The 23,662-nt window shown below is 35.5% G+C and overlaps 1 protein-coding gene across 12 annotated transcripts in view; it reads right to left on the bottom strand.

The window, feature by feature from the left end:
* The window catches only part of PRDM5 (PR/SET domain 5), an 83,940-nt gene that overhangs the window by 19,641 nt on the left and 40,637 nt on the right, over positions 1-23,662 (bottom strand). For 5 of the 12 annotated variants that reach the window (XM_065062174.1, XM_065062168.1, XM_065062170.1 and 2 more), the window contains 5 exons: positions 23,208-23,365; positions 19,489-19,575; positions 17,941-18,034; positions 13,998-14,158; positions 10,596-10,689 (listed from right to left, as the gene is read on the bottom strand). In XM_065062174.1, the coding sequence (XP_064918246.1) occupies positions 10,596-10,689; positions 13,998-14,158; positions 17,941-18,034; positions 19,489-19,575; positions 23,208-23,365 (594 nt within the window). The other 7 variants (XM_065062177.1, XM_065062169.1, XM_065062180.1 and 4 more) reach the window with 5 other exon arrangements.

Genomic DNA, 23,662 nt, shown 5'->3' with positions numbered 1-23,662 from the left:
CCGAATTCACGCTACCAGTCAGTTGCTTATAAGAATGACCCTAATAACAGATTCATCAAGGAGACTAATTGGAAAGTAGATGCTCCCCAATGGAAGTCCTCTCTCATTAAGCTGCAGTTCCTTTCTGCAATATGCAAAAAGCATAAGATGATGACAGATAAAAACCAGACAGATTTGAAGAAATCACAGTATGTTTGGGATTGGAAGGAACCTCAAAAGATCATCTAGTCCAATCCCCCTGCTGGAGCAGGAACACCTAGGTGAAGTCACACAGGAACATGTCCAGGCAGGTTTTGAATGTCTCCAGAGGAGGAGATGCCATAACCTCCCTGGGCAGCCTGTTCCAGTGTCTGTCACCCTCACTGAGAAGAAGTTTCTTCTCAAATTTAAGTGGAACCTCTTGTGTTCCAGCTTGATCCCATTACCCCTTGTCCTATCATTGTTTGCCGCCAAGAAGAGCCTGGCTCCATCCTCGTGGCACTCACCACGAGTGAACACTATGAATGAATGAACACTAAATATACTCCTCTCACACATGAAGTGCAATGTCTCATACAGAACCATTGCAAGTGTCCACAAATGAGAGGATTTTGTGCTTCAAAGTTTAGAATCATCGCTAAAACTAAAACATCTCAGTGCAGAAAAGGAATGGATCTGCTACATTTGAGAAGATGATTTAAAAGAAAAATGACTAAGACAAGCAAATGGAATGGTGTTGCATTCTCTGATATCTGCTCAAGTCCTGTGTCTATTTCTCTCACCTTCGTAAAAAGGAGTTACTCAACATGAAAATGAAAGAAAGCTGTTTCCCCTGTGACAAACTCACATTTCTTCTTAGATTTACTGCTGGAAGCATGCTTGTGAGATGTCTAAACTCATTGATGCTGAACAACAATTATGCCATTTGCCCTCTGTATTTTTAATATAAATGTATTTGTACATATATATACAAGATATATATGTATAAAGATACAGTAATATATTTATGTTCAGGGACAATTATAAATCCTTACCATGGACATCATATTAAAGCATATCAGTGCACCATTGTTTTAAATGTAATAACTTTTTATTGCAGTCTGCTATTGTAGGGTAAGATTTCAAAGGTATTCTTTCACAAAGTCAAGGTAGCTGCTTGTTTGAACATCTTTTAATTTATTAAAAAATATGAATAATGCAGAGAAAGTAAATTTTTTAACTTTCAAATATACTACCAAGCCTTAATCCTAACACTTCACATTTGGAAAATATCCGAAAAAAAGGCTTGACCTATGTTATTGTTTGCAACTCTGCCATTAAACCACAATTGAGACTATGATCTGCACTTGTCACTGAAACATTTCACCAGGCTTTCTACTTTAATACAGTATCAAAATCCAGTAGGTATATTAAATACATCTTAATTGGACAGCTTGCCCAGTCATGCCCAGAAGTAATGTGAATGCAACAATAACTAAGAATAATTGCTACCGTTCAAATAGCAAAAGAGTCAAGGCAGACAGAAATAATAATTGCTGTGTTTACCCTCAAGTTACAGCTGACTGTCATGTCCCTGCTGTCCAAGAACAAACTGCTCAACACATTAATGGCACTTCCGTACAAATAACCCCAAATAAATAATCCTTGGATAAATTGCAGTGGATTTACTATAATTCAAAGTCTAGACATTCTACTTCCAGATTTTGTATGAATAAAAACAAAGCTTTTAACATAATAAAAATAAATGTAACCCTAATACAAGGATTACATAAAAACAATTCCAGGATTGAAAACCATATGGGATTTTGGTCTGAAAACATGTCACAATAGAATTGATACCTTTTTTCCCCTCAAGTGTGCACATCTCTAGCTCGAGATCACAATACGTATTGGACCTTAAGTAGCATAAAGAGTTAAATTAAAGCATTAGATTCTTCCGTTCCAGTTCCAGTCAAGATGGACTATTTTTTATGAACCATTCGCAATCAAAAATGCCATAAGACAGTATTTACAGTGAGTTTAGCACCCAGATTTCCCAAACTCAGATACCCCTGGGAGCAAAACAATTAAGAAACAAAACCAAATACACATAAAATCTTCAACATTTTGGTGGCTAAAGCCAGACATTTAATAAAGATTTAATAAAGTAAGATTTCAAAGTAGTCATATGCACTGGCAATTTCATGTTGTATTTTGCATTCCCTGTAGTCAATTTAGCCACAAAAAAAAAAAAAAAAAGCACTAATTACAAAAAAAATCAGGTAGGAACCTGATATTAGTGATTATTTCGAAAGAATGACTTCAGGTAAGATCAACCAAGTACGTACTTTACCGGTAACAAACATGTTCCCATCAAATACGGCAAATGAAACATACAACAGAGAAATAGTCCTAACCTGAACAGACCAGCAAAACAGAAGTGTCTGAAGGGACCAGCCAAACAAAAAAAGAGAGGCACAGAGAAGATGGTCAACAGCATACAGGAGCGTGCATTCAGTAAACTACTACATTCAGTGTTTGAATCAGCCTCATAGAGCTTTTTCAAACCATTAACAGGATGAAATAGAAGTAATGTCTGTATAATTTGGAGTTCTATCTACTCTCCCCATCCCCATGTGGCTTGCTTGGGCACATGTATGCAATTCTCAGGTGCGTATGTTACCCTTTATGTACAAATTCTCTGACTGTCTGTCTCTATTAGAACTAAACTGCTGTATAAAGGAATGAAGGATTTGAATACAGTGATATTATCCAGGGTTTTTTAATACCTGAAGACTCCACCATCACGCAACTGTGGTGGAAAGAAGGCAGTTCACCTGGGGAGGAATTTGGAGGCAAGGGGGCCATCTGGATCACACATGCAACACTCCATACCAGGTGATCAACAGGGCAGCCCAGAATGGGAATTGCAATAAGGCTTTTTCAGTGAGAGATAATCTGGGATGATGACAGCATTCAACAGCAAGTAAGGATGGGCAAAAGGTTAATGTATATAACTAAATTATAACCTGTGACATACGCTTTAGAACATTATCTGTTCATACAGAGCACTTGACAGCTTTACGCATTCATACTCAGCTGCTGTTACTGTGTATATCATGTTCACATCAAATTAGAAAGGAAGTTCATGTCCTTAACTGTACAGAATTGAGTTAATGTATTTTACAAACACTTAACACACAAAGGAACCTAAGATAAACAGAACTGAATCTCTTTCACATGAAAAGAACTTAATCAGGAATTAAAATTAAGTAGCAACTGAAGGAACCACATGATTTCATCAGAACTTAAATCAGAAAATGCCAGAAAAAAATTATTAGCTGAAGATTAAGTATTTACACTTTAAGAAAATACTCAGTAAATTTCACCACATTGGTGTTGTATAGCATGTCAAATGGCCTTTAAGAAGACACATCAAAATAACAGATTTCCTCTTGTGTAGAAGTAGCAGTTTTATAGATAGCAAGGAGCAAATTCAAAAGCATTTAATACCCTAGGTCTCTTAAGCATTTTTATAATTTTTTCCAGAGATTCTAGGAAGGGAAAAATAACAGGAGAATAATCATGAAGCTTGGCCAGCTGCAGTAGCTAGCTGCTCTCTTGATGAGCCACACCTGGACCACTCTTAATCTGAACTAGACGACAAAAACAGTGATCTGGCCTAGACAAAATTCTGGCCTGCCTGTTTTTCAGCCTTTAAACGCTCAAAATTTAGCACTTTAGAAGGTACAGAAGTACCTGCACGGAAGTAGCATTCTCATGCCAAGGACCAAACAACTTCATTATTTGAAAGATAAAATACTTGTGGACGTCAGCTGAGACAAGACCCAGGAACAGTAAATACACATGTAATTCTACACATAGTCAGACAGGTAAAGAAAGGGATAACTTCTTTGACTGCTGTGAGGAGAACAAACCTGTTGCCTGAGAGAAATGGGAAAACAATACTCAGGTATGGGCCAATTAGCAACATTTCTTACACCTTCTTAATTTTAATCGACTTTCAAAATTGGCTCTGAAGACAAGAGGTTAAATATTCTCATTTCATTTTGTTTGAGATTTTGTTGTTGTTGTTGTTTGTACGATTTGTTTGCTTGTTTTCCACCACCAATGATTAACAACATTAAGCCTGTGTATTTGTGAATGCTTTCTAACAAAGTGTCAATATTTGTGTATTTTTCAGGCACAGGGGAGAACCAGAATTGCTTTTACGTGAGTCGATCGAGCGTATTTCCCATTCACTAAAAATGGTCACATATTTAACAAGAAAAAAACTTGAATGTTGTTCTTTTCAAAACAAGGGAAAATCAGGTTGCTTTAACCACTTTTTTTCCCTATCAATATTTTCTTGTAAGTACTTTGACATTCCTTGTTCTTTGAGGCATGGAAGTGGTATTTTCACAGTTGATAAGGTTTGTTTTCTGCAAAGATTTGGGTTTACTCAGAGAATTCAGATTACCTGTAGTTAAGGCAAATAGTCAAAACATTTTTCCTATCTGGTCCACCAAAATCATGATAATATAATTTGAGTTTTAGGTATTTGTAACAAAATAAAATCTAAATACAAGTAAAGGATCCTACAAAATAAAAAGGCTATCTGAATCTGTACAGCCAAGTATGAACTACCATTATTAATTACTTAAAGACTTTCATCCATTCTACTGTGGCATTAAGACTTTATTCACAAATTAAAACCACACACACTTTAAAGAATAAACCAGTTTCATTCTTTGCATCTATCAGTGGAATTAAGCAATTTGGTTTCCCTACAAATGAAGCATGAACATCTATGACTTCAGTGAACCCAATGGTCAACGAAACCTTTTAAAGTATGTCCATTAAACAATTGATAATTAATTTGATCTAAAGATGCCACTGGCATTCAAATAATCTATCCCTTATATAACATTTCTTCATTCACGGAAGTAAAGAAGAAGCTGACAGCTGCATGAAACTTTACAGGTACTTTTAAAGATTTAACCGTTGTCTGGAGATAAACAGGACAATGATGTATAAACTGAAAGGTTTAGAAATACAGAATCCTTACCTTTGAGGCCTTCTGCAAGCTCCTTTTTAAATTTGGTAGATAAAAGAGAGATCATTTATAAGTCATTGAATAGAAACAACCTTTCGGTAGACATTTGCAAGCTGTTCACTGGCTAGACAGACATTTTTTCACATACTTCATTGTGATATGAGAGGAAGTTCCTTCAAGCTTGCCTTTTATCTTTTTTTTTTTCACGACAGAAAATATAATTTTTTTATTTGGTAATCTGTGAGGTTTGCTAGAACGAGAATCCTGGCTGTACCTTATTTCTTACATACATTGCCTGTTTCGCTATTAAAATTTGGAGACATATTTTACACATTAATAAAACAAAGTTACACTGTCCTTCAACTCATTACTTCCATCAACTACTTTGAATTCTTTTTTGTTCACAGATGACAGAACTACTGTTAATAACCAAAGATTTTTATTACAGCTCCACAACTAATATTCTGCTTGGTTACTCAAGAATTTTTACATGTAAGCACAAAATCTGGACCTAGATTTTTATAGAGTTGGACCTTGAATACGGTTTTAAATATGCTTAAATGCCTAGCTAATCAAATTGTAGAAATGTGACTACAGTGAGAAAGTTAGCATCATTACATCAGGCTTTCAATGCAGAGGATGACAGACATCTCAAGAAGGCGATCAGCACCTAAATTTATAGGAGACAAGTATGATGAAATGTTTTCACAAGCTTATAAAACAGTTTTTGATTATGGAAATTGAAAAAGCTAAGCTTAACTGTGTTGACACAAAGGATATGGAAGTCTGCGGTCTGAATGCTTTTCGCTATTTTAATGTAATCTCTGGTATTATCTTTTATTCACGTATATGGAAGCAAATTTACAAAGACCCTTCTCAACTCATGCTTATGAAATAAAGCTGCTTTTTCCAAATACCAGAGAATATAATATGTGAGAATGCCACATTAAGTCACGGCTTTTAAATGGCATAGAATAGAAACATTAATCTTTTGAGAAAACATCTAAAACAGATGTAAAGTCGTCATTATCCTACTGGCTTTTTATCAAGATTTTGACTAACTGTGATGGAAAAGGGAAAATAAGGTTACATTTTAACCTACATTTGCATATATAAGCAGTTTCTGGAAGACACGTATGGTCATTAGTTGTCTCTCACAAGTCCCTATGTAACATGGCTAAAAACATAGAAAGGACACAATTACAGTTAAAGACACAATACTCTTAACTCAAAAAAAAAAAAAAAAAAAAAAAAAAAATCAATCAACCTGCAAATATAAGCCACCTCACAACAACATTTATTGTTCCACAACTTATGTGCTACATCCAAAGATGGAAAGGATTAGGATACAACTAATTAGCAAAGCAACAGCATAAATATCAGACAGACAAAATGTGTGTGTATATATATATTACATAGGCATACAAATATGTATACACACAAATACGCACACACGAGACAGCAATTAACAGATTTAAATACCTATGCATAAGGCAACTGCCAAGCTCACAAACCGCAGCCAGCGACTCTTAAGGCTGGAAGTTGCTTGAAACTTTAGGGAAGTAATTAACCTCCTGGCTCTGAGTTTTCAAGCCCAAGGAACAGTCCATAGAATTTCTTTTGTAATTTATGAACAAGCCAAGGAATTTATATCGCAGTCAGAGGATTCTTTTGCTGAATTAACCCCAGCTCCCTCTGACCCTGAGAAGTCATAAACCAACAGGATACAGCAGAGAGAGAATGTGCTATAGTGTTTCAGCTGACCTGCAGAGTGCTGTCTCTGTCATTGCAAGGCTGGAAACCCAGATGATGAATTACAGAGCAATATGTGAGGTTCAGATGCAAACATCAACCCCTTCCCTCTATATACATGCACATGCAGACATGTTCACTCACCCCAAACCAGCACAGTTTCTGCAAAAGGCCAAGTATTGTTAGGGCTCATTTACAGAGCTTTACTTTAAGATAAAAGAGGGAAGAAAATTGCTTATTGAGGAAGCATGCCTGAATCTCTGAATAACAATATTTAAGAACACATGCTGCATACAAAATAAAAGCCAAAAACCCACTGAGTCTATATTTTTGTTTATCAATTATTAAGCACAAAAAATACAATTCCAAAGCAAAACCAGGAGGATACCCAAGAACCTCAGCTTTTATAAAGAACAGCTTTATAAATTAAGAATAAAAAACTATATACAACTCTCTTTTGAAAGAATACTGCCTGGGTTTGTTTTGCAAATACAGAACAAAGCCTCTTATACTAAGTAGCTAATAAAATGAAGTCTAGCTGGCCATGTGCACAGAAAATGGGATAACACAAATGTCTGCACCAGGACCTCAAACCTAATCAGCTGTAATCACTAAGACATAAAGATCTCTGCCATATTTACACTTATGGTGTACTGCTTAGTTGAACTTAAAGCTTAGCCCCAGCTGAAGACTTATTCACAAAGATGAATCATCCCTTGAAAATGGACAGTGGCTGGCTGTTTCTCTTTTAGCTCAGAATGAAAAGTGATACTTTGAAGTCTAGCCAAAAAAAATAAAGGGGAGGGGGGAACAGTTTCAAATTGATTAATTCAAAACCACTGAATTTAATAGATACCAAGATGATGAAATATTCAAGACTAACATGTAGAAACCAGGCATCCATCACTGAATAACGTAAGTCTGTGACTCCACTGTTTGATGAACTGAAAATTACTTACTGCTCAGAAAATCCCTGAAAAGTTGTCAAGGATTTTCAAGATACAGTGAACTTTACTAGTAAAAGTGATCAAATGAGTACTCAGCTTTTTTGTACTGTTTGCAGATGACACATATTACCTCCAACTACCCTTACCTTCTTTGAAAATGATGTGAGCTGTTCCTCAGAAAGCTATGTTTCCTCAGGCTCACTGAACATTGGACAACAATTTCCACTTGTGGTTAGTCTGCATGTATTACAGTCATGAACAACAAGAATCTAACTATTGCATTTTCTTACTAAACCTCACATAAGACATTTCACCATAGAACTTAACAGGTTGGTTTTTTTTTAAACCACAAGTAACAACTTAGCACCAACTCCACCCTCCTCTTTTACCCCCACCACATTTCATCAGGATAATCAAGACATGAACAGGAATCATAACAGAATGACATCAAAAACAATTGTGAAAAAGTATTTCAGATGATTTTCACAGTGAAGGATGTGAATCACAAAACCCTCTTTCAAAAATGTGACTGACATCACAATAGCAGCTAGACTGGAAGAGGAAAGGATCGGAGTTTATTTATCACAGCTCATTATAAATGAATTTAGCAAGGCATTTTTCCTGAATTAGTCAATCTTTTCAATATGAGAACTTCTAGCTTTTTAGGTAAAGGAAGAAGCCTTGAAAGTTTCCCTCCTTCTGCAGCATTATTCTTTCATAAATTGTTTTCACATTTTGTGTTCCCTTTATTCCAACCTGCATGATCTCCTGGAAAGTCAGTTTCTCCCACCATATTTAATTTACAAATGTACTGGAAATCTTAAGTGCCTTTCTACTTTGAGTAAGTTCAAAATGTCATAGTTTACTATTTCTGGTATAATAACAGCTACAAATTTAGCAAGGCTCTATAGCCAAAGTTAGAGGTCTCTGGTGTGTGGTTTCATGAAACTCACCTTAGCATCACTCTTAAATTTAGGAAAGCCTGCTTGAGACAGCTAAAACATTAAAAGTAACTGGTAGCAGCACATGTTTTGAAAAGCACTTTCACTCAGCTACAAAGCATTTTCCCAACAGCTATCTGTACTGTCAACTTGAAGAACTAGAGGCTTTCTACTTTGTGCAGACTGAAGTATAATGCTGATAGTACACAGCAAACATACAAAGTTTAAGAAAAAGGCCTAAGAAACAAGGAAAAAAAAGGACCCCACTACTAAAGGCAATAAGGCAGACTTGCCTGCAAAAAAAAAATTGGAATGTGAATCTAGATATTTTAATGAAGCATTAGACTAACATTTTGACATTCCAGTAAGCACTGGAAAAAAAATAATCTATAGAAGTCCAAATTTTCCTGAAAGTCTAGTATGCTAACACACCAGAAAATTAAAGGGTAATATAGTTTCTCATATGACAACAAGGTGAAGGTAAAGAAATATCCATAATTAAAGCAGCAAAATAACTTCATGAAAAAAAGTTAACACAGATTAGAAATGGGGAGAGTCCTATTTCTAGAAGCCTGGACTGATGTACTGAGTAACTAACAATATTATTGCATTGCTTCCTTTTGGTCGTGTCTACCTAAGACATTAAAGTACAGCCCAGGTGGGTAAGTGGTGGGTCCTTCCAAAAGGCAAAGTCTCCAAGGGTTTCCTAAATCCTTAGGCTACATGCTTGATGAGTGCTGGTTTGTTGTTTGTTTGTTTTGTTCCTCTTCTCTGCATCTTCAGGACGTGAAATAAATCAAGAAAGAAGAGAAAACAGCTTCAGAGACAGAAGACTGAAAAGACAGAGAAGGAGATATTGAGATATTGTGCTGGAAGGACATTGAAAGGAGTTGTAGACAAAAGAACAAGAATGGAAGAATGGACAGAACTGCTGCATTGCCATTGTGGGTCTTGCAGCTTTGACCTTCAGTGTCTTTTGTCTATGATTATAGTATACACAAGCCGCCTGAGCAGAATGCGCGTACACAGGCTTACATATATATGTTTTTATACAGCTGCTATGGTGCGTAAACGTTCCAAACATGGAATTTAACAAAGAATAAGACCTAAAGATGAAAGCCAATTTCAGTCTTTCATACTGACCGCAGGACCGCTATAAAAATTTGATAGTGTCTGTAGCAGTCATATCCAAAAATCAGAAAATACAAAGACTTGTAAAATCTCTAATCTTAACAGATGGTCTTGATAGACTGAAGACTTTAAGACTTTTCCAAACTTAGTAGAAAGCGAAATTATCAAAAACACTGATTCTGTCATCTTCCCGCAAACCGAATTTGCTTATGCGAAGCAAACGGAATGTCATAGGAAGGCTGTTCGTTAACTGATGCTTTGACTGCCAAAAGCAAATCTATACCATTTTATGTTGGAAACAAATTATCACAAAGAAACCCCTGTCAGTCGTCTGCCACTTATTTGAAATGAAGACATAAGCTCACAAAATGAAACCTATCAACATAACAATATAACTAATTTATTTGTAGTGTATTTACAGAAGCACCCATGATAACATCATAGGGAAACAGAAATGCAATCTGGGTGGCAATATAAAATACGTTACATAATTCAAACACAGGAATATTATGAGATCAGCAGAATGAGTCACATATGCAATAGCCTTCGCAGCCAGTGAAATTAATGAGCTTATATATACATATAAATATCCATATATATATATATATACACACTCATATAAAATTACAGTTGAGAATAGAATCTGGTTTTATACATTAAGATAAAATATCTAAAAAATGCTGTGTTAGGCCTACCTGTAAATTTGCATTTCTGTTTGCAGATACATAAAGCAATTGTGGACATATTAATACATATCTTGTTATATATTCAGAAAGTCTTCTCTGTTCACTACAAAAAACAAAACTGTACCTGTATGGCTTCTGATATGAACTCTCAGTGTTCCATTGCTTGCAAACTTCTGTCCGCAATATGGGCAAATCTTCTCTTTTTCTCCCGTGTGAGTCTAAATGTGGTGGGGAAAGAGCGGAATGAAAGCTTCAGCATAGCTTTAAAAGAATTGAAATATGGAATAGTTCAATTGTATCAGCATTGACAACTATTATGTCCATTATATATTTTGTAACATCACATCACGCAGAGATTCTAAGGATTTAGCTATAGGTGTTCTTTCAACTTTTTTCTAAAATTTCTAAACCAATTTCATTATTAATGGCAAAGTAAACTGGCTTTTCAGTTCAGAAGTTTACTATTTTCCTAAATAGTTACTATTACAATTCACCTTTGTGTATTTTCATGATTGCAAGAATAACACACCTGGTTGTCAGTTTTATATCTGTGACAGTGATTCCTAAACCAGCAAACAATAATTACCTAATAAAATTAATCTCAATAAATGGGACTATTTTTGAAAGCTTACAATTTCACATACTTTTATTACATTATGAAATATAGTGAAAAGAGTTGAACTAACCTAGTATAATTTTTCCTGTTGCAAACTTGAACTGGAGCTTAAAAGGCCTCTATGGGAATTTGCACATATGATTTCTGTGTCATATGAATGAAACACAGACATCAGTTCAACTTGAGTATCACAGACAGCAATCCTTCAAAATGCAAATTGCCAGTGATTTTTGTCAATGCAAATTGCATACTGGATGCTATCTGGTTTGTAATAAATGCTAGAATCAGATTGCATTTAGAGAATTGATCAGGAGAACTATATTATAATTGTCACTAACACTAAATCATACACTGAGCTTATCTTTTGAAATCAAGCTTTTAAGTTTAGAACACCTTGCTGACAAAGAATTATTTCAAAAAGGAAAAAAAACAAAACAAAAAAATCACAAGCTCTCCCATCCGACCTGTACAGTCAACAGCAAGACCACCTTGAAGTAAGTTACATACATGGGTTCTTGTCATTTTTCAGACTGTACTCTCAATGCCCAATTCTGAACTGAAGATTTATCAGCCTATTGAATATTTTTCTTAAGACTGTGACTGGTCTTTTAGTGGAGAATTTTTGATTACTTCGTTTATAAGTGTTAACTTAATCTCAGTGAGATAGGAAAGGTAACACATTACATTATATGTACAGCTGACAATTTGGGTTTCAAACTTTGCACACGACTCTCTTCGGACAGAGAAATTAGTTCTTTGTTTTCTGAAAGATACTGAAGTGATATAAAATTCTTCATTACATCATAAAAACCTTAGCTCACATCATGCATATTATGCAGCTGAAGGAAGAGTAAACGAGATCTCATTTCAATCCCAGACAGACTTGCATAGTTTTCATTCCCTGACATTAGGGATATGAACATTAAATCCCTCTTGATTAGGACGGAGTTCTTTGGAAATCACTTATATCTGTAACAGCAACATCGTGGGATACCAGACAGACAGCTACTAATTCATTCCAAACAACCAAAAAAACATAGGATTTCCAGGAGCAATGTATTACAACTTAAAGGCTCACAAACATATAGCTAGCACAAAGCAATAGCAATTACAATTAAGGAGTGCCAAAGAAAGAATAGGGATAAACAACAAATGGTAGTTGCTTCCCAGTAAAGTAAAAATATATCTATGTTTATGGCTATTTTTAACATAAAATAGAAAGTCACACTGATTTTTGTAGAAAGAAGACGGAGTGACAAAAGTTTAAGAATTTTTGCAAATCTCAATGAATCCACAGAATATTTCTTTTTTGTTTTCTTTTTTTTTTTTTTTTTAATTTTGGGATCTTATGATTCATCTTGGCAAGATCCTCCACAAAAAAAAAAAAAAAATCTGAAGTCAATTTATCAGTATTACATGTTAAGTCTGTTACTCGAGTAATTAAAACAAGTAGATAAGGATGAAAAGGATTTTGTGTTTGAAAAGCAGTCTTTTTTCTAAGCAAATCAGCTTGTCTAATAAAAGATACTGTGTCTTCCTAAAGCCTTGCTCCCCAACAACATAACCAGAAACAAATCACAAGTTTATTTTTTATACCCTTTATTTTGTAGTTCCTTAGACCGACATATTTGGGCTTAGAAAACAAGTGTGCTTTAACATTCCTTATTCTAAAAGTCATATAAGAAGAGAAGAGTATCCTATGATCTGAAGTTCTCCCTTTATTACAGCAAAACTCAGCTGAGTTCTCAGGCTGGACAACAACTGATTAATCACGTTATTTGAATCTCAATTATCTTATGGTCCCTGTCCTGAAATCTACAAACAAGGCATCCCCATGTCATTCTAGTTCTCCTAAAGTACAGGTGAAAATCTTCCACTAAGCGTATCTTGGAGAAATACATCTTGGTTACACAGTTATTTCACTCAGTCACAGGAAACTTTATTTTCTGCACTTATCATTACTAAGTAATTTAATGCATATTAAATATGAGACAAGCAGCATTTAGAACAGACCAAACACAGATGGCAAATGCATTAGCATACATTTAATGGAAGATCAAGACCTTTAAAAAGACCATAAAAGAAACCAAAGCAGCATTGTTCCTAGTTGGTTACATTAATTTTTGCAATCTGTACATGTGTTAAAAATCAAGAACAAATTCAGGATGCAGTGCTGTCCATTACATGAGAGAATTCAATAGTTTGCTATCTACCAATAACTTGAATTAGGCTCCAAAGACATGTGCTAGTTCCCACATCTGTAAGACATGGTGGCATTGGAGAGACATTGAAAGACTCCCTTTACACTTTTTCCTCACTTTTAAATGTAGACCTGTGTTGTATTGTACAGTACTCACCATAATCATGTGCCAATAATATTGTACCAAGTATCACAATTTTGTTATTACAATTTTACATGCACATATGAAGTGCATGCTATATGGCAAATAATATATGCACAATGCTTTTCAACAAACTCTAACATTCTGCATTTGGTGATGACACCCAAGCTGATTTTCCTCAGCTAATCAGTTCTTTAATTATTTTCTTCACATTTCTTCCCTGTAATATAAATCTTACCTCATGTCAAACTAGTGAGCAAGCAGTCTTCTAAGGTTTACTCCAATTTCATTGCAGAGATGAAGTATGGTAAGAGCAGTGCAGCAAGTCCCATCCTGCTACACACCTGATGCTGGAGTACCTACACTAGATTTACGCATATGTACCCTTTGCACATTCTGCATGGCACCAATAATCCCACTACTGCAATGAGCATTTTAGGATGTTAAGCAGCATCAGAGATTTCTACTGAAAATACAGTAGAAATACAGAAGCACTTGAGGATTTTATGTTTAGTCCCAAACTTAAGGACACAGAAGGAATTAATATCATAGAATTGATTCTACTTACTTTTTTATGACTCTTCAGGACTGAGGGTGTCACAAAAGCCTTGTCACAGAGATCACACTTGTATTTCTTATGTCCATCATGTACCACTTGAATATGGACATTTAAGGTATCCTTTCTTTTGAAAGTAGCATCACAGTGATCACACTTGAAGGTCCTCTCACCTTATACAAGGAGAAAACAAAGTTTAAAGATACTAGTTTTTTGTGAAATACACTAACGCTTATTGTTTCAGAAAAACTAATAAAAGTAAGAAAGACAAACAAAAAGCTGGGCCCTGATGACAGAAAGAAAATTAATATCACATCAAATAAAAACATAATTGGGAAATTAAGAAAGTATGAAGTAGTCGTGACAACAACCTAGCCAAAAAGGTGAGATTAAACTCTATAAAGATGAAATGGCAACCAGTAGAAATGGCTTCCAGTGGAAAGGAGCACAAGTTTTATCAGCACCTCCAAATAACAGACTCTCTTTAAGGCAACAAGAGGAAAATATTAAATAGCTTTCATCTTTTGAATCTTAAATGGTAAGAGACATCTTCCTGAATGTAAAATAATTCTCAAAACAATAAATATTTGTTTTGAGTAACCTATCTCATACACCTCAATAAAGGCAAACTCACATGACAAAGATAAAATAACTTTAAAGCTTGTGCTGGTTTTGGCTGGGATAGAGTAAATTTTCAACCAGTTTTCAGAACTAGCACACTGTTCAATTGAACCTCCTCTGTGTATACACATTATAATAGTCTTCAAACATATATAGTTGCAATACCAAGTATGTATTTGGTCAAGTTCTCAAGTTTAGCAAAATTTTTCAGCATGCTAAGTAACGGGAAGCCTAGAATTGGGGATTTTTTCAAATGTTATTGTGAATGAAGGGAAATAATAAGTGTTTCTCATCAGCTTCCTTATTTAACAGAAAGCCTATAACTCATTATAGAAGAGCCATCAGAACACTGTCCCCACTCACAGATGCCCCACTGAACAGTCTTTATGTCTTTTCTATTTTTACTACACAACTATATATATATGTTTTTTCAATCAACAGGTTTGCACTGTGCTAGATTTAGAGGTTTGTTAAAAAACGAAAAAGCAAAATACATATTATCTTCAGGCCTAGGCACTCTGAAAAACGGAAGTAAACAACAAAGTATGTCATTGACTGCAGCTCCTGAAAATACGGAAGAAGGGAAACCTTTTCAGAGTGCTTGACATGAAACTACTGTATCAATATCCGCAAATGTCTTTGAAGATGGAAATGAAACTGACAGATTTGTCCTACAGTGTTTTCCCCCAGAAATACAAAACATAATGTAAGTGTCTTTCTTGGGACTAGCTTTATCTACTCCACTGATGCGCTCATTATGACAAAAGATAATGAAAGTTGAGGCTGTTCGTACTTTACTTGAAATGAGCAATATTCAGTGCCCACTTGCGCTGACTCCTGTAGAATGAGCTAATTAGTATTTCTCTTACTAACAAACACTTTGCATACAGATTTTTACTCTAGAAAGCAAACACATAAAAAGAACCACGTCTTTCTCAATAAATGAAATTCTGTTCATGCGTGCCTCTACAATCCTAGACAAGTGAATGATCCAAGTGAAAATGTTAAGGGTTACTCATTCTTGTTAGTCAGGTCTCTTACAGCCTCCTGAGCCAGTATCAGCCAAGCACGAGCCACCACACACTTCTGATGTATCATATATCCTCTCTAACCACTACAGCTGAGAATAAAGGGTTCACTTCAGCACTGCTAATGGCATAATGAAAACAGATACTAAAATGTATTATCAGCAGCATGCCTAAGAGAAAAGGCTTGTCTGACTCTCAGAAGACAAGTTATGTTTACACAGCCAGAATTTGGAAGGAGAAAAATAAATAAATAAATAAGCTCAGACAAATTTATCTTGAATTTTGAAAGTTATACCCATTTGAAAGTTATAGCCATGACACCTTATTCAATTTCAAAACAGAAAAACCTGAGTAGTGAATTTAATTAATATACCTTTTTTTCCCAGTAAATTAAGTTTGTAAAATAAATTTAAGTCATTCTACATCACCCTGCAGACTGCTTCCTTGTAAAACAACAAGGGGATTCTGAATATAAAAGAATACATGATGTAGGCTGAACTTCAATTTTTGCCAGGAGTTTCAAGCTTTAGAAACAACTTTTCCTTTCCTACAACACAGAACAATAAAGCCAACTAAATACATCCAGAGATGCCTTTTTCTTTCTTTTCTTTATAGCAAGACATGTATTTCTGTGCTATAAGAGTGACGACCATCCAGTTGTAGCAGGACAATGCCTATAATTCTGAGTTATTTTAAATATGAGAAACTCATTATCATGGCAGCACAACTTGTCAGTCTCAGAGTCAGCTCATGGGGGAAGAGTTCTACATTTCTTCACTTGGAACATGAGTTCTCAGACAACAGCAGAGCCCCTTGTTTTGATAACAGACTTGAACTGAAAACTGTTTATTCTTCAGTTCATCTTAGTAATAACTTTCACTTCTCACTTCTCTATTGGTCTGTCAACACTTCTTGTATAGGAGTACAGACAACAAAGATGCAGTATGACTATAAAAGCTTTGCTTATATTGTGCTGTATTAAGGCCTCTTTGTCAAATTGGTCAGCTGTTGTTTTGTGGTGTTTTTTTTAAACCAAAGTAAGAAAAAAAAAAAAAAAGGTTTAAAAATATTTTGTGATTAGTAAAAATACCAAGTATGATTGGTTTAAGGCTTTCATTCATTTTAGAGACAGCTTTAGCTAAAATGGCATAAGTGACCACCTTCAGCCACCTATTCGGTCTCTCAGGAAGACGTTTCCTTTAGCATCAAGAATGACTGGACAATGTCTGTGCCACTGCAACTCACAGTTTGTTATATTAAATGTTTGCTTAAATGTTGGTGGTTCAGGAACAGCCAAACCTGCCACAAATCACAAGCCTAACTCAAAGCCCTCAAATGTTCTGAGCATCCATCCTCTTGAAAAAAAGAGCTCAATGTTTTGATGGACCTTTACTGTGAATTACTGCTTTTGATTATCCTGCAAATATTTGGTTCATTAGAACATACATTACTTAACAGGTTTTAAATTTTTTTCCCCCTATCATTTTTAACATTTAATATTAAAAAAAGATTTTACAAAATTCAATGCTTTATGAAATTGCAGAAGGTTCGAAAGATAATTGTAAAAGAACAAACTAAACACGCAAGTCTAATAGTTCCTCTAACAGAAACACTTACACTGGATTAAAAAAAGAAAGGTTTGTGGGGTCTTTTTTCATTATAACAGAAATATTCCCCAAATCAAAGTACTGCCTTCTAAGCTACAAGGATTTTAGATGCTGATATTCACATGGTTGAGTGGTACTCTGGGGCTCTCTAAATATTGAAGACAGAGAAAATTCCGCTAAAAAAAATAAGAAAATCAGTCAGTCAGAAACAGTGCAGAATGCCAAGAACAAGTTACTCATGAGGGAAAACGGCCACAGCATTCCTCTGAGCTGCTAGTTCTATGCTAGAGGCAGGAAATATTAGTCTGGACTGGCACAGGAGAAAAAAAAAAAAATAAAAAAATCTCTGTTTCAAGCTCTAAACTGGATTAACTACAAAAACTGAGTACACTACCAAGTAATCTTCGCTTCTATTTCACCTTTCTTAAAATGGAGGTAACACTGTCACACTTAATGCAGAAATCTCTTGTCACCAGACCTCAAATCACTGCTAGATTTCCTACAGCGTATGTGGATTTTCATTTAAGTGCATTTAAAGACAAGGTTTGAATTTGGCTTTGAATTTCTAACCCCCTTGGGTTAGAGTTGAATCTTAATACTAATTTAACATAGCAAGCTGGAGCAAGGTGCCATATATCTGTTTTTCAGTCAAATATGAGAACTGAGGAAGTTCTTTTTCCTTTCTGGCTTAGTACTTACTGTTATGGATTAGCAGATGTCTTTGCAGAGAGAATGGAGTTCGGAATAAAGCTTTACATTCCTCACACTGGAATGGTCTCTCTTCAGAATGAGTCTGCAGATGAAAGACAACATGTCAGAGAAAAGGCTGAAGGAAATTAGTTCTCATTATAGTAATTGTAGCTCATTTTCTAGACTGGATTCTGGAGGGGATATCATTGCAATTTGAAACATCAGGGACAAAGAATTAAAACAGTCATTCTGTCGTTATCCAGAATCCTGAAAGCCAGCATAGCAGCTACTAAATAAACATATCATCCCAGTCCTCAGAAGTGTTACATGAGATGTGCATGTAAACAGGAACAAAAATATAGAATAATCAGGAAAAAAACCTACAAGTTCAGCTGCAATGCTTCATCAGTACTAACACTGGCCTTAAGTACTTACTAATAAGAATAAATGCTTTAAAATTAAACATATGTACAAAAGCCCCTTTTTCTCTGAAGTTTGAAGGTGAAGCTGATCTGGTTATCTCAGAATAGTATCTAAATTTTGGCAAAGAAAATTTCTCAAATTATGAGACTGCTCTTACATATCTTTGTTTCAGCTTCCTGTATTGAAAGAAAAAAAAATACAAAACCCACTAAAAACAGAAGCATCAGTACTAAGATTTTTGTTTGCTAGAGTAAAAATTCGTCATAGCTGAGAAACAGCTTTAAAGCCGTAAATAAAATAAAAAGCTAAGCTTGGATGAATCTCTGAAACAAACTTCACAGTTGCTGAAGCAGACTTCTTTTCTGGAGCTTGGGAAACATCCAGCTTCACTATGCTTTTGTGCATTTCAAAGCACTTTTCTTTATTTTCTAATGTTATTAAGTGCTGTCCCACTGTAGATTGAGTAAATTCATCTGTACAATTTATTATCTACCCACTTTCCTACTATTTTTGCAAAGGAAGACAAGTTTTGAAAACATTGATGTCTAAATATTTTATTGGCTTACAAGGACCTTAAATAGAAGCTGCAGTGGCAAGAGGATAAGGGGATGGACAGTGTTTTATAATTTGCACAATATTACATAAATGAGTTGATTCTGTAGACTGAGGGTAAATATAAGCATAGTACATATTGACATAATCCATTTCTTCTGCTTATAATACCATACAACATTTATAGCTATCCCTTAAACTGGGAAGACAAAAGGGACCGTGGGGAGTCAGCATAATTATTTAGATGTAATCACAAGGCCTTGAACCCAGATTGATTTTAACACAAATGTTCACTCACATTCACAAAAGCACCAGAACTTTGGAGTACTTGCAGTGCTATACAGAGACTCTCAATTCAAAGTCAATTCCTTGACCTCAGTCTATGTCACTTAAAGCATAAAGGCAACTGGAGCACCATCAAATGTGTGGAATATATCAAATGTTATATAAAATTTGCTGTATGTTTCAGTCCAGCTTCTACAGATTTACATCACATTTTGCATTAATTGACACCCTACTTGGCAGTATCAGCAGTCAGGCCAAGGATTGACAGGACATGAAGAGACTGAACTACCTTCTCACCTCAACAGGTGGTTCCTCCAGAACAGGGTTGAGACATATTGACGAGACACTGTGGGGAAGCTCGCAGTGCTGCTGTCTGTGCTGTACCTGTTCTGTGGATAAATAGAAGGGTTCAGTCTCTAGGGCTGTCAATCTGGCACCTTTCACGAGCGCAAAATTCATGTTGCTTGTTTAAAAAATGCCCTGATTTAGGACACTCACCACTTGAGTGATAGTTCTGAAGAACACAGTGATTTGTACAGAAGTCCTTCTTAGCATCTCCCTGACAGGTCTCCTTAGTCTTTTGACCAAAATACAAATGCTCATCTGCAATCTTTAACTTCACCAAAAAGAAAACCACCTAACTAGGCATACCTGCATGCAAGGGTACACAGATCCTTTTTGTGAATGATCCAGAAACAAACTAGATCACAAAAAGCCATGCAAATCTTAATAAGGAAAGGCATCCCCCAAATACTGTCCCTTTTTGTCCTACTAATAAGTTTCAGATCAGAGACAGCTTCCATTTAGTCAGAGCAGGGGACAGTCATACAATCAAATCAGCCGAGGATGGGCTCTTACGTAATATTTCATGGCAGCCTTTCCTACCACGGCATTTGTGGAGGTTTAAACCCAGCCTAAGGCTACTTTTTCCCAATAAAAGAAATTCCCAATAGAGAAACTGAGGGAATACAGTTTGTTTCAATCCATTATGCTCCCCAAGATAACCCTGGATTAACCATAAACCCTTTAAAATCCTGTGTCTGCTGACCTATTTCTGCTCACCATCATATCCTCAATATTTTATTCTCTGAACTCATCCTCTACAGATCACAACAAAGAAGATGTAACAAAATCTTCAGTTTCCCCTGTATGGAAGTAATCTGCATTATATGGCACAGAACATGCACCTTCATCCAATCTAACCTGGATGAAAGGTGACTACTTTTATCTGTAGTACAATCCAATACTACCTTTGCCTCTTAATTTCAGAGTAATAAATAAATTCCCTTGTCACAAAAATGGAACCATATTCTTCATACAATTACTCAATTATTTAGTCTGAGCTTTTCAAAAGACATCCCAGCTTAGCGAGTTCCACATGGCATAACACTTCTCAGTGCTGACCGCTCCAACAAGCGACAAAGCAAGCTTGCACAGGCACCTATGCAGAGCAGCGTAGCACTTCTGTACAGAAGCAGCACATCAGAGAGCTACAAGGGCAAGACTAACAGTTCCTGCCTCTCCCATCTGTAGCTATAAGGGCGTAATGAGTACAAAGCCGGGGTTCACTTCACAATGCTCCACTGAGCAGATATACTCTTAGCATCTCCAATGTTTATCTTCCAGTGAAATCCTGTGAAAAGTGAGGAAGTAATCTTCTGCACCTTTGAAATGACTCAACGTCCACCCACATCTGGAAGATGTTTAAAAGCACATGCTCTGAGACCCATTTTTATTGTCATACTTCTGATTAAAAAAATAAATATTAAATATCCCCCACAAAGGAATCGCCAAAAAAACAGGAACAGCAAGTTTCCATCTAAAACACAAAACAAGAACTCAGAGGTACAAAATATATATGTATCCTGTTTCTTCTCATAAAGTATGTAGATCTGCTGTAAAACCCCAACATGTTTTTCAAGTGTGTTGCTATCAAACTTGAAAGCATGTTTTCTGTTAAATGCTGCTGATTTAACTTTTTTTAACTACTATACCCATCATTCCTACTGCAGACCCCTGCTACTAGCATAGTAACTGCATCCTGGAGCTCAAAAAAGCCATGTGAAATTACTCAGAGGCCAACTCTTCTTCCTCCAAAGGAAAATGAAACCTAGCATGACTTCTTAAAGGAATACACACCTCAAGAATCATAAAAACCCAAGCTGAAGAAATACATAGGAGCACAACATGCAACAAAGGTTTAATATTCCACTGTTACTGAATTGACATTCCTGTAAAGAAGCAAAAGAACTGTTGTCCTCTTCCCCTAGTAGTAGTGCAGCCCTCCCAGAACCATGGAACTTAAAATCCTTATGTCATCCCAAATGACCAAACCCTTGACTTAAACCTTATGATTGGTTTTATGTATACACATCCATACTCCCCTCCATTATCTACTACCTCTCCTTGCTTACACTCTGTACTCAATGGACACAGGTGTATCTAAAAAAAGCAATTCAGGACATCTACGTCAATCCCCTGTTTCTCATGCTCATCTCTTCATTTAGCAAGTAAAATTAGAGACCTAAATGTTGATGCGTGAATATTCACAGCTGTTTGGGTAAACTTAATGTAAACACAGGTATAAATTTATTATAGGACAGGGCTGATGTACAGTCAGTATTATCTGCAAACAGGTTCAGGAAATAAGTATTCCAACAAGCTTTAAGAAATTCTGTCAAATTAGGTACTGACTAAATCTGTCTAAATTTTAATATTTTTCCCATTAAGTGGAGCCTCTAATCCTTGCTTATGTTAGTGGTGCTGCTGCTTTGAACAGAGAATTGGGTCAAAGGGTTTATTTGTTCATACTTAATCCTGAAGACCATTTTCAGCCCAAACTCCCTTCCAGTCATCAACTGCAAACTAACATAAGTAAACATGTAGAAAGTGTTCATTTAAGATACAGGAATATCTTTCTAGATAGTACTTTATACATTTTTCCTTAGAATACATCAGATTTTTGAGATTCTGCCCCATTTTCTTCACTAAAATTAAAACACAAGATGCAATCACAGCATTTATGTGAGCTAGCTTGTCCTTCAACAGGCTTCTGCATCCTTTATGTTTCAGATAGTCACGACCATTTAATCCTATGAGAGGCATTATTATTACTCTTATATGATTTATGGCTGAAAGTGCAGGAGATGGTGCAAAGATCCTGTGCCAAATTCCCAGATGGCATACAAGATGAGCCAAACTGCAAGAGACTTGTAATTATGGGCATATCAGTTTCATCAAAAGTGGGAAAGAAAGAAGGAGTATTTAAAAAATGTAAAGGGAAAAAATAAATAAAAGGCAATAGGTTCCAAATACTGGGCACAAAACCAGACGGGTAATTTCTCTTTCTTTCTTTTTTTACAGTCTTGTAGTTCTAAAACAGCAGTCATGGATATACCCTTGCCATTAAAGATGTAACCTCAAGTTAAAAATAATGAGAAGCATTATAGAAATTAGGCCAAGCAGATTTGAGCTTAAATCAACAGAAGCAGAGCATCTCTTCATAAGCCTCTTTCTCAGGTAATGTTTCTTCTGATGCTTTACTGCATGAGCACTACTCAGTGCAAATCCAGTATCATTTGAAAGCGTCTGCTGCCAAGTCCAACAATGACTGCAACATGACTGCACTTGGTTTTATTCAAATTTGGTATTTTAAAAGAAAAAAAAAAAGTGAAGATATTTAGTAAGTTTTTTAACTTTATAACCTAAAATTAAAAAAAAAAAAACAAAAAAACACAGAAAAAAAATGGGGATTTATTTGATGCTTTTAACCAAGCAGCTGTGATTTTCTTCTGCTTATTTCACTTTTTTTTTTTTTTTTTTTTTTTTTTTTAATTAGAAGTCATTTAGTATTTTGAGATTTTGGTTATGACAAAGAACAACAAAAATACATTCTCCAATACTTTAATCCCAAGTTTCTAAGCATGCTGGAGCTTAATGATGAACCACTTAGAAATAAAAAAATCTGCAAATTTGAGGCTGGCAGACCTGTAAACAACAACAGCAGAGTGCTTTACCTTCTTGTGATTCTTGTAAACATTTCTGTGGGCAAATCCCTTTCCACAAAGCTTGCATTTATAAGGTTTATCTTCACTGTGTATTATTTTGTGTGCAGTCACTTGATCAAGTCGTTTGAAGGACTTATTGCAAACCTCGCAGGTGTAGGGGCGTTTTTCTGTAGAAAATGAGTGGGGGACATTTAATCTCCTGTTTATACAGGGGGAGAAGATGAAAGGCAGAGACAGTCATCTCCTCAGAGAGATTTTTGCAATTAAGTCAACCCAATTAAGATTAAACCAATTAGAAAGACATCTAATGCCCTTTATGTTAGACAGTTAAGTCACTTCACAAAAGATGAGCCATGGTGTATCTCAAGAAATTGGCACATTCTTTGCAATAATCATTGCTAAATCTAAATACTGATTAATTAGCTTAAATCAAAAGAGAATGACTTCAAAGAGGAAAACCCTGT

The sequence above is a fragment of the Columba livia genome, chromosome 4 (assembly GCF_036013475.1).
Source record: "Columba livia isolate bColLiv1 breed racing homer chromosome 4, bColLiv1.pat.W.v2, whole genome shotgun sequence".
Lineage (NCBI taxonomy): Eukaryota > Metazoa > Chordata > Aves > Columbiformes > Columbidae > Columba > Columba livia.
Note: the sequence above shows the minus strand (reverse complement) of the source record. Positions and strands in the feature narration are given on the sequence as shown.